We start from the raw sequence: 12,870 nt of genomic DNA on the forward strand, positions 1-12,870 counted from the left end.
CTAGAATTGGAAAGTAGGGAATTGATGGGAAAAGGGTCAGACTATACTTCACATCTATTCAGAGTGTGCGACGCGTTTCTAGGACGTGATGTGCTCTTCCTCAGGTGAGTGAGGATAGAATGAGAAGGGTGCAGTAAATATAGCCATAGTTTGATGAAGATAACAGGGCTTAATTATGTGGGAAAGGAAAGTGTGTTGAATAAAGAGCATAAAAGCTATGTCAAAGTATAATGTAGAGTAAATATTATTAGAACCATTAAGTTAAGCATACAATGGTTTGAAGTACCAGAGAATAAGTGTACGGTGAAAGTGATTAGCCATAAGGCAAATGCTCCTGGTATTTACTCCAGTTAGAGACTGCATCTTGTATGAAGACAGTACTTTTATTACATGGGCATTTTTCTACTTCTTATGCTGCGTTGCGGTACAGTAACCTCCAGAACAAGCATCGCTAATTATTTAAATCAACATGTAATCGCTGCTCTAATTACAACAAAGTCTAAAATGTAAGTCAATGAAAGATTGTAACATATTGTTGTTTAAATCTCTTTATTTTCAAGAGAAACAACGTGTTACAGAGTAAATACAAACTCACAATGAAATATGACCCTATCAACAATAGTATGGTCACAAGTACAACAGTTATAAAACAGATAAACAGTAACAGAACCAAAGCATATAGGTGATCACTAAGGGGGGCAAGTGAATACCAAAAAGTGTGTAGGTTACAATATAAAGGAAAGTAATAAGTAGAGAATGGTTAGTACAAGAGATAGGAGGGGGAAGAAGGGACTGGGTGGTTGAACAGTTGGGGTGGGGAAGGGTAAAGGAGGAGGAGTGGGCCAGGACATGACACGGGAGTACATAGAGTCGAAAAGATGGCTATGTCTATTTAATGAGGTCCACACTGCATGGTACCTTCTGATGATGACGTTGAGGAGCCCAGCGATGTATGATCCATTTCAGAAATTATTTGATTTCACAACTTCTTGCTTTGAGGGGGGATCAGGCCGTTTCCAGTGACGTGTGAGCTGGTATCTTGCTGTATATGCGATGTAGAGGATGAGCCTATTGGTGTGTTTGGGGGAAGTTACGGGTAGGGGGACATAATAAAAGGTGCACTGGGTTGACGTGTGAGGAGAGTCCTGTGACAGTCGTCATGAGGGAATTAATCAGACCAAAAGGGGGTGATTTTGGGACAGGACCATGTAGTATGATAAAAGGTGCTGGGGTACATCTTGATTTGGTCCACCCAGGAAATGTAGTGTTTTTGCCAGAGGAAGGGATACCTTTCAATTTGGGCGATAAGGTAGGGGTAATTAGCATTGTATAGTTGGGAATATTGTAGGATATATTGAAAAACATTGGGGTAATGTCTGTTGGGAATGATACACGTATTGCTTATTCTTCATTATAATACTAATTCACAACATACATTACCCCAAGGTGTTTTCAGTGAGCACATTCCATATATCCTACAATTACTATACCAAGAGAAGGACCTCTCTTTAAGGTTTCCATATATCCTACAATTTCTGTACCAAGAGAAGGACCTCTCTTTAAGGTTTCCATATCTACAATTACTGACCAAGAGAAGGACCTCTCTTTAAGGTTTCCATATCTACAATTACTATACCAAGAGAAGGTCCTCTCTTTAAGGTTTCCATATATCCTACAATTACTATACCAAGAGAAGGACCTCTCTTTAAGGTTTCCATATCTACAATTACTATACCAAGAGAACCTCTTTAAGGTTTGCAGCTCCTGACATTTCCTAATCACTAGCTAGCGTGTGCAATTATCTATTCTTAATTGTCTGGGGATATGATTTGGAAATTCCAAGCAAAGAGTCTGCTTTATTACTTTTCACAAAGTAGTATTGATGGTTTAACTAGTGGAGAGAATTTTCCGTTTTCTCAGCTAAGGGACGCTTCAGTCCGTGTTGGGTGGATGAAAAGAGCTGAAAGTGTGTCTTGGTAGGATGGCATTTATGAGCCTGCTCTAACTGGTGTAGGTTGTGGATGAGATCTGTTAATTTCTGTTTGTGGTGTTTATTACGGTTGGAGTTATAACTATGCGTAATTGTTCTTGTAGTATGACTCTCCAGGAAGGCCTTCCCGGTGGAGAGTACAAAAGATCAAATAAAGAGTGTCCACAGAGTGGTTTAACCATGGATTTGGTCGAATAGTAGTGTCCAGCAGTTGTTTTGACATAAAGAACCAGAAATCATGTTTTTTTCTGAAGTATACTTTATGTGGAAACGCCAGGAGTTAGAGACCAGCTTCTCAGAGATGTCTGGTGAGATGCCTGGAGGTCTTACAGGAACTAAAGACACCAGTGGGGAGACCCCTTTCCAGAATCTGGTTGACTACTGGTTAAATGTCACCACCCAGTAAGAGGAAACCATGGCAAAATTTATGTAGTGAAGGGAATAAAACCTTACAAAGAAATCTATTGTGTTTGGGGTGTAGAGGGTATCAATAGTGACATCTAGAGGACCCAATTTACCCATCAAGATGATATTTCGGCTTTTCCTATCAGATACATTGGAGGAGAGTGTAAAAGGAAGAGATCTGCGCAGCAAGCTAGCCACCCCATTGTGCTTGGTGGAACTACAAGTATATGTTGGGGTAAAGTTCAGTTCAAAGTAAAATTTGGGGGAATTTAACCCCTTAGCATTCAAGGAAGCAGTGGAGAAAGGCATAGTGATTGAGAACAAAAGAGCAGTAGATTATCGGGTGAAACAAAAATGGTATAAAACAGGAAGGGGAAAGGAAGAGCTAGATCCATCTGAGCCAGCCAACCTCACCCAACCCAGGGGTCAAATTGTAGCATCTTTTTTTTTACCTATTTTATGGCTATTTCGCAAACTGGTCATGACAAATATTCATGTTTCCATATATTATTTTATCCCCAGCAGATGGATTTAACAGCTGGAATGTCTCAGGGGAACACCTGATTTTATCTCAAGATCGGCATATAGAAGACAACGTTATCACCCGAGATTGTACTGGAGAAAACCAAACTACCACAAATATATATGCAGTACCTCACAGTGCAGATATATCACCTGATCCCTCTAATCATGAGGAATGTTTTCCTGAGAACTCAAATTATGGTTCATACAGTACAGCTCTTAGAGCAGATCAAATATTTCCCTGTTCTGTAGATGCCAAATGTTTTACGCAGAACACAAAGCTTATTACCCATCAGCCAGCTCAGGCAGGTGATAAACCATTTCCATGTTCTGAGTGTGAGAAATGTTTTAAATGGAAATCAGATCTTGTTATACATCAGAGAAGTCACACGGGTGAGAGGCCATTTCCATGTTCTGAGTGTGGGAAATATTTTAGACATAGATCAGCTCTTGTTACACATGAAAGAACTCACACAGGTGAGAAACCATTTCCATGTCCTGAGTGTGGGAAATGTTTTGCACAGAAATCAGATCTTGTTAAACATCAGAGACGTCACACAGGTGAGAAACCATTTCCATGTTCTGAGTGTGGGAAACGTTTTATACACAAATCAGATCTTGTTATACATTGGGTAATTCACACAGGTGAGAGACCATTTCCATGTTCTCAGTGCGGAAAATGTTTTACACATAAATCAAATCTCTTTAGACATATGATAAGTCACACCGGTCAGAAGCCATATTCCTGTACTCAGTGTGAGAAATGTTTTACACGGCAGTCAGGTCTTGTTATACATCAGAGACATCACACAGGTGAGAAGCCATTTTCATGTTCCGAGTGTGGGAAATGTTTTACACAGAAATCAGATCTTTTTAAACATAAGAGAACCCATACAGGGGAAAAGCCACATTTTGATTGTGTGAGTTGAGAGAAATAAGATCTTGTTAAACATCTTTCAATTAACGCAAATTTACACAAGTGTGGCTGTGAATTAAAGTAGAATATCCCCCTGTCCTTACACGGGCTTTTCATTGTATTATCCTCATATTTTTGTGTTTGTTACAGACCATGTTGAGCTGACATAATTTCTATTACTTCAAATTGTATCCTTGTGTATTTGTTATTTTGCTTGTGATTATGCATCTTACAAGATCATATCCTGTGACGCTTTGGGGAACTCACCGACGAGTGTATTGCTGTGAAACTCTGCGAGGTACTAGTTACGGGATATCCTGAGGAAGCACAAAATCCCAAAGCCTCACAGAATACTCAGGCCCTAGGGAAATGCACTAAGCAGGCTTTGATACTGGTTGGGTGATAGATGAGAGGTGTGATGTTATTTCTAGAATGGAGGAGCCCAGCTGGGTTCAGTTTAGGATTGCATAAGTCAACAGTGATGATTTTTAGTGAAAGAACCTTTGAGAGGTGGGTATTGTTGAGGATTTCTGATTGGGAAGACCAGCAATGAGTGGACTGCTGAATTTTGAGAGCAGGCCAGTGGTGTCCATGATTACTGATAATGTCAGTAGCCCTCCTCAAAAGGGTGGACACCGGATATTCACAAATCCTCTATGGTGGGAATTTCCTCAGAAGGTCACTGTTAGCCTATGGAGCATGGGCATCTAATAACCCCTACTGGGTTGTGGCACTAGAGTACCCATCCTGGGAGTGAGGCATTAGAGACCTTTCTTGGGACTGTGGCACAAGAGTCCCCTCCTGTGTCAGTGGCAATAGAGATCTCTCCTGGGGCTGTGGCATTAGGGTCACCTCCTGGGGCTGTGGCACTAGAGATCCCTCCTGGGGGTGTGGAAATAGTCACCTACTGGGGCTGTGGCACTAGAGTCTCCTCCTGGGGCTGTGGCATTAGAGTCACCTCCTGGGGCTGTGGCACTAGTCACCTCCTGGGGCTGTGGCACTAGTCACCTCCTGGGGCTGTGGCATTAGAGTCACCTCCTGGGGTTGTGGCACTAGTCACGTCCTGGGGCTGTGGCACTTGAGTCACCTCCTGGGGCTGTGGCACTTGAGTCACCTCCTGGGGCTGTGGCAATAGAGATCCCTCCTGGGGCTGTGGCACTAGTCACCTACTAGGGCTGTGGCCTAAGTCTCCTACTGGGGCTGTGGCACTAGTCACCTACTGGGGCTGTGGCACTAGTAACCTACTGGGGCTGTGGCATTAGTCACCTCCTGGGGCTGTGGCACTAGTCACCTACAAGGGTTGTGGCACTAGTCACCTCCTGGGGCTGTGGCACTAGTCACCTACTGGGGCTGTGGCACTAGTCACCTACTGGGGCTGTGGCATTCGAGTCACCACCTGGGGCTATGGCACTAGAGTCACCTCCTGGGGCTGTGGTACTAGAGTCACCTCCTGGGGCTGTGGTACTAGAGTCACCTCCTGGGGCTGTGGCAATAGAGATCCCTCCGGGGGCTGTGGTACTAGAGTCACCACCTGGGGCTATGGCACTAGAGTCACCTCCTGGGGCTGTGGTACTAGAGTCACCTCCTGGGGCTGTGGCACTAGTCACCTCCTGGGGCTGTGGCATTCGAGTCACATCCTGGGGCTGTGGCACTAGTCACCTACTGGGGCTGTGGCAATAGAGATCCCTCCAGGGGCTGTGGCACTAGTAACCTACTGGGGCTGTGGCACTAGTCACCTACTGGGACTGTGGCATTCGAGTCACTTCCTGGGGCTGTGGCAATAGAGATCCCTCCTGGGGCTGTGGCACTAGTCACCTACAAGGGCTGTGGCACTAGTCACCTACTGGGGCTGTGGCACTAGTCTCACCTACTGGGGTTGTGGCATTCGAGTCACCTCCTGGGGCTGTGGCAATAGAGTTCCCTCATGGGGCTGTGGCACTAGTCACTTACTGGGGCTGTGGCACTAGTCACCTACTGGGGCTGTAGCACTAGTCACCTACTGGGGCTGTGGCACTAGTCACCTACTGGGGCTGTGGCATTCGAGTCACCTCCTGGGGCTGTGGCACTAGAGTCACCTCCTCGGGCTGCGGCACTAGAGTCACCTCCTGGGGCTGTGGTATTACGGTCGTATTATGGTCACCTCCTGGGGCTGTGGTATTACGGTGGTATTATGGTCACCTCCTGGGGCTGTGGCACTAGAGTCACCTCCTGGGGTGTGGTATTACGGTGGTATTATGGTCACCTCCTGGGGCTGTGGCACTAGAGTCACCTCCTGGGGCTGTGGCACTAGAGTCACCTCCTGGGGCTGTGGCACTAGAGTCACCTCCTGCAGTGGCAAATGCAGGATTTTGAAAGGGGAGTTTCCAAACCAGTGACAAAAAAAATCGAAACACATACAGGTACCACTCCTTGGGTACTCAATAATCCAAGATTGCTAATACATTACTGTGCAAAATTTCAGATGCATTTATTACATATTTCGAAAATGCTTTAATGAAGTAAAATGCATTTTAAATGTTTCACAGTAATGGATTAACGAGCTTGGATTATTGAGTACCCGAGGAGTGCTGCCTGTATCTGACTGAATATATATATACACAAGTAGGGTGCAGAAAGAAGAATGAGAGTACACTCAGACGATCTAGGAAACAGGCGGCACTCCAATAGAAAAAATGCAATTGTATTGATCAAATAAATATCAACATAATAAACATGTATGTCGACGTTTCAAGGCCCTTGGGCCTTTACATCATGACACGAAAAAAAAGCTTTAGTACTCTCATTCTTTCTGGACCCTACTTGTATTTACTCTAGGAGGGCACCCGCTTTTGTGATTAATTGTCCTGAGTGCCGGACTGTTCTATTTGTATATATATATTACTGTTGCATAGTCCCATAGTCCAGCACTCAGGATGCATTGAATAAAGTTTGGTTTAGTTCAATTACAGAGAAAATCCCATGTGGAGCTTTTCAGCCCCTCCAAGAAATAAAAAGGCGACACCAAGTCCTCCATTGGAAACAGACACGCTCACTGGCACAGACACACACACACAGACAGACTACACAAACACACACACTGACACAAACATTGACACACACACACACACACAAAACCTCTCACTTCAAAACACAAATAAATACAGCTCTGGCATCATTTATTAAAGATCACCTCCCACCCTGCTGATACATAGACCTGCGGTGCGGCTCCAGGAGAGAACGCCGGCAGCAACTCTCAGCCTCTCACAACGCTGGTGCTCTCATGTGAACTGCCTGGGAGGGCTGCGTACTGCCGCTGTAGCTCCCCCTACAGCCAGCACAGTGTAACAGCAGCCACAGTTGCCTGAGCTTCGGCAGGAGAGTGAGGAGACTCTCTTTACTACAAAAAATAAAAGTTCAGTTGCGTGGCGATGGAGCAGCTAGCAGGGGGGGTTTCTAGGTACTCAGAAACCCCCCCCTGTGTGCGCATGTGTCCTGGGGTGTGGTATTACGGTGGTATTACGGTCACCTCCTGGGGCTGTGGCAATAGAAATAAAGATCCCAAAGAAAGAGAAAACAAGAAGGGCTTGTTGCTGAGGCACTCTTAAATCAAAATATATATTAAATATAACCTTTAATGATAATTATTACAATTATACAGATCTCCTTGCTAACCCGGAGTAAATTTTAATGGATATGGCGAAAATATTCGGAAATGCTTCCGGGTAATCAATCTCCTACAACATTGTAATAAAATTCTGAGTATCGTGTTAATACAATGTGACCATTACGTAAGAAGATGATGCCCATAAATGGTGGTGGCAAAGTATTTGGGAAAGGAGCTGCCGGCCTGAGAAGCCGAGCTTGCAGAAACCCAGACGTGGCAACAGAATACCTGTACAGATCAACACCTTATTTAGATAGCTTTAAGCATTAACCATATCGAAATGAAGGAATCGGTATGAGATGCCGAAAGTGAAAGGCCGAATGGTGAAGATTCCGTCTAGAGGTGGTAAGTAGCCTAACCCTCCTCTCTCCCCCCCTAACCCTCCCTTAGTGATGCCTAACCTCCCCCCGATGGTGCCTAATCCTAACCCCCCTTTCCGCACCCTAAACCTAACCCTCCCTGGAGGGTGCCTAAACTTAACCTCCCCCCAGGGGTGCCTAACCCTAACCACCCTTTCCCTAGCCTAACCCTCCCCGGGGGGGGTGCTTAATCCTAACCCCCCCCCATCCCCGGCTAAGTGTGCATACTTACCGCCATCCGAACGTTCGGTCTTCCGACAGTCGAGATGCCGACGCCGGTATCCTGACGTCCTTCGGGCTACCGGCGTCGGCATTATGCCGGGTGGTGGGATATTGGCGTCAGTATTTCGACTGCCGGCATCCTGTCCACTGGCATATCAACTGCATCCCAAAATGAACACTAACCTGTCTCGATCTTCTAAGGAGGATCAAAGGTAACATACAACAAAGCCAAAAGTATTGATGCCCCATGGAGCAGGAATTAGTCTTTTGTTGGGAAAAACGAGGGTTCCTAGCAGTGTAAAATAACTTTTTATACGCTGTTCTGATTTTTTACTACATTTGAATAAATTGTGTATTTCTCAGTTGCGTCCAAACGTGCGCAGTCATCATTCGTATCTTTGCAGTCGTCATTATCAACTTTTAAACCAACACCAGGGTCGGAGCTGACGCAGACGTCTTAACTCGTGACTGCATGTCCAGAACATGCCCGTACTGTACGTCTGTTGCAACAACACAACCGCCGTGGTTGCATTGATGCCAACTTACTACGAGTCGACACCCAATCTGGTCTCAGCGGGTCTCAAGTCAGACTAGAGACAAAAATACGATGCACATTGTGGCAAATGCACAATACAAAAAGTTGAGACAGAAAAACTTTTTTGTGAACAATTCACCAAACTTCTTTGAGAGCCCCATTGCTTCCCAAATTCTTTATTTGATCAATTCCTGTTACTTGTTCAAGTGTCCAACAATTTCACCTTCATTATTATCCCTATCTCCCATACTACCACGTCCATTAAACTAATCATTTTTATGACAGCTTTTCTTCTCAATACAGTGTCTTGCAAAAGTATTCAACCCCCACAAGTCAAGAATTGGCCCAAAACCCCAAACTTGGCAGAAACTTACACCAACAAACCTAAAGCTGTTATTGCAGCAAAAGGCGGTTCCACCAAGTGCTAGTCGGCAGGGGTTGAATACTTGTGCAAGCACCACCTTCCAGTTTCTATTATAAAATAATGACTTTTGAGCTTAAAAATTGACTTTATGAGCCGACTGATTTGTGACGCAAACGCTGCCTGGAACAAACTGTGTAAGTGTCATTTGTAATACTCAGAAATCTGTTGACTCTTTAGGCAGTTGAATACTTTTGCAAGCCGCTGTATATGTTTGACAATACATTTAGAGTCCTCAATTCTCTTCTCAGAGACAGCCACTCCACCTGAAATACTCCACCTGTGACATAAGCTAAGGCAGTCGCTATATAGGACAATATATTGACCTGCTGATCCTATTGGTAACCAGGCCCACTACGTACCCAATGCAGTCTTAGTGGAAATACTTTCCATGCAATCCTAGCATAGTAAATTTACATCAATAACAGCGGGCGATGATTTTCAAGAAGATTACCATATGAATGCCATCTGTCCATCCTACATCCATTTCTAAAGGTATACTCAAATTTGTTGCTCGGAGAGCAACTTAAACATGCTTGTTCAGGGATGGATGAGTTTTCCTGGTGATCCATTATGGCTAATTATTGGCTTCACTGGTGGAAGAGCTGGTTTGTCATCTCCGACCCTGCATGCTTCACCTCTAGCAACCTCCTTGCTGCCATCCAGTGCTTTCCCCGTTGGATTCTTCTACAGCCTTGGGCCATGGCCTGGCTCAGTCTCCGGAGCCTCTGACCAGCGTTATGCCCCAGCTCTTGCAGCCTGCCCACACTCCTTGAGGGTAAGGAGCCCCTCTCTCTGCCAGTCTCCCTGCTGCAACTACCAGTTACCACCGCCCGCCTAGCATTGCAGTGGGGTGCTGACTGGCTGGTCACGCTGACCGTGAAGGCCATCACTTGGGACCTGATCTGGCTTCCCCAGTTCCCATGCTGCGACAAATCACCAATCAGTACAATCTGTGAGCGACCACTCGGGATGCTGCTAGGACCAAACAGGACGTGTCCCCTTCATTTCTTAAGTGCTAAATGTGTCAGTGTTTATTTAAAAAAAAAAAAATATTCCAATATTCTGTGTGTCTATACTGTTTCTTTGCATCTTTTTTTTTTTCAGGTGGAGTACAGGTGCCAGTGGACCCTTGATGTCTTGCCATAATGCCCTGTCAGGGGATGTAATTATAAGACCCCAACAGCGGAATCCCGGCAAGGGATTTAACATAGGCATCGAAATACTGACGCCTATGTTAATCCCGATGCTGGAGTGCTGAGGACGCCAGCCTGAATGAAGGTAAGTCCGGGGCGCCCTTAGTGTTAGCCGCGGGGCTGGGGAGGGTTAAAATTAAGAACTGTAGCAGGGTTAGGGTTAGCTTTGGGGGGGGATTAGGGTTAGGCACCCCTAGAAGGGAGGGTTAGGGTTAGGCACCACCAGGGGGAGGTTGGGTTTGGCACCCCCCTGGGAGGATTAGGTTTGAGATGTGGGGAGAGGGGGTTAGGTTTAGGCACCCCTGGGCGGAGATTAGGGTTAGGCACTAGGGGGGAGGTGAGGGTTGGGGGGGGGCAGGAAAGGATTAGGATACTTACCTGCACCAGTCGGGATCTCCTTCTGTCGGGCATCCGCTGTTGGGATTGAACTGGCGGCTTTTCAATCCCATTCCCCTGGCTGGCTTGCTGGGATCTATAGTCCACCTACAAAGAACAATCTTATTTACAAATATTATTACTGATACATCCACACCCAAAGCCCAAGGTTGTTCTTTGGGAGGGGGACCCCATTTTTGGGGAGTCATTGTTCCTAGGGATTCTGAACAATCTGGGATTTGTTGCCTCTATGGCAGTAGGACCCCATGCTATTTGTCCCCTCTGTTTTTCAATAACAGCCATATGCCCGGGGCTGGTTATAATTTGGGTGGAGAACCCATTGCTGTTTTTTTTTTTTTAATCTTAATTTTCCTCATTTTAATACTAACACAGCTAAACCTGCACAGACCATACTGATCTATGCAGTGCTTAAATTCCGTGGCTGATTGACAGCGGATTATTGTCAGATTTTTGGCGGCCATATGGCGGGATGGGGCATCAAATCTACAGGTGTCCACGGCAGTTTTTAAATGAAAGTCAACACTGATACTGTTACTTTAGACCAGAGGTTCCAATACTCAGTCCTACAAGGCACCCTATCAGTTCAGGTTTTAAGGATATCCATGTTTGACGACAGGTGACAATTAGTACCTCAGTCAATTTGACTTAACCACCTGTGGTCAACCATGGATATCTCTAAAACATGAACTGTTGGGGAGCCTTGAGGGCCACGTTTGGGAACCTCTGCTTTAGACAATAAACTGCCGTTGATGCCCGTTGGATTAAATAGCAAGATCATTGCTTAATATATTTACCCATCTGAAATATCAGGTTGAGGAGACAGACCTTTTACACTGTTTTATTAAGGCCTGCCACTGTATACAATGTTTTTGGCAGACTCTTGGATCTTTTGGTATCTCCGTTTTTTTTAAATTTGTTCCATGGTACTGATGCATGGTCAATCTTTGGCTACTTGGCTGACCAGCTTACCATCCCAAAGACAGATAGAAAACTGCTGATGGTCCTGGTGGCAGTTGCCCGTAAGGCTGTTCTCCAGCAGTGGATCCGTACTGAGGCCTCCTCCTTGGACACAGCCACGAATAGACTCCTCTACCTGTTCATCGTGGATTGGCTGGAAACCTCGCAGAATATGCAACTGCTGATTTCCGCATTGTGTCATGTTGGGAAGAAGATATTGATACTTTCCACCAAACACTGTTGACAATAGATTATATGGTATTCTGTTCAATTATTGGCTGATCACATTACTATTGTCCTCCTGATAGTCCATCTTCCAATTACTTCATTCATCTCACATTAGTCGCTCCTCTCTCTACACCTCCATTCCTGTTCTCATTCTGTGGATGGATCATTAACCATTGGCTCTGAATAAGAACTGCTTTATGTTACATGTTTCGATGTTGTCTGGCTTGATAGTCTAACTTGCTCACTATATGTTTGACTCTTCGATATGACTCGTATCATAGTTTTATGCCACATTAAGAATATTTTGCCAAATAGAAACACTTGTTCAGGGTTCACAAATGTATCTTTATGTGTGACTTCAACAACAACCTTTTTCTTAAAAGTATCTCCTTTCTACCTTACAGATGTTATTTTTAAAACAACCATTTGGGTGCAAAGCTCCACTTTAAAGACTTCCAATACAATTTTAAGGTGGTTACAATGTTTATCAGGTGTGTAACCAAAGATATGGAGAGATAATTATCACTGGGCCGGAACCCCATTCTCACTTACCGGGTCTGGCGGCGTGTCTGTGTGTGTGAGTGAGCCTATAGAGATGACTGTGTGTGTATGAGCCTATAGAAGTGACTGTATGTGTGTGATACTATAGAGGTGACTGTGTGTGTGTGAGGCTATAGAGGTGACTGTGTGTGTGTATGAGCCTATAGAGGTGACTGTGTGTGTGTGTGATCCTATAGAGATGACTGTGTGTGTGTGAGCCTATAGAAGTGACTGTATGTGTGTGATACTATAGAGGTGACTGTATGTGTGTGTGGGAGCCTATAGAGGTGACTGTGTGTGTGTGTGTGTGTGTGAGCCTATAGAGGTGACTGTGTGTGTGTGTGTGTGAGCCTATAGAGGTGACTGAGTGTGTGTGTGAGCCTATAGAGGTGACTGTGTGTGTATGAGCCTATAGAGGTGACTGTGTGTGTATGAGCCTAGAGAGGTGACTGTGTGTGTGAGCCTATAGAGGGGACTGTGTGTGTGTGTGTGTGTGTGTGTGTGAGAGCCTAGAGAGGTGACTGTGTGTGTATGAGCCTA

The 12,870-nt window shown here is 45.1% G+C and overlaps 1 protein-coding gene across 1 annotated transcript in view; it reads left to right on the plus strand.

The window, feature by feature from the left end:
- The window catches only part of LOC148454249 (uncharacterized), a 236,274-nt gene that overhangs the window by 141,942 nt on the left and 81,462 nt on the right, over window positions 1-12,870 (plus strand). Inside the window, exons 7-9 of the mRNA XM_088461130.1 lie at window positions 3,227-3,478; window positions 3,563-3,628; window positions 3,713-3,835. Of these exons, the coding sequence (XP_088317256.1) occupies window positions 3,227-3,478; window positions 3,563-3,628; window positions 3,713-3,835 (441 nt within the window). The remainder of the gene's footprint in view (window positions 1-3,226; window positions 3,479-3,562; window positions 3,629-3,712; window positions 3,836-12,870) is intronic.

Source organism: Taudactylus pleione, unplaced genomic scaffold, assembly GCF_031769625.1.
Source record: "Taudactylus pleione unplaced genomic scaffold, aTauple2 ptg001020l, whole genome shotgun sequence".
Taxonomy (NCBI): domain Eukaryota; kingdom Metazoa; phylum Chordata; class Amphibia; order Anura; family Myobatrachidae; genus Taudactylus; species Taudactylus pleione.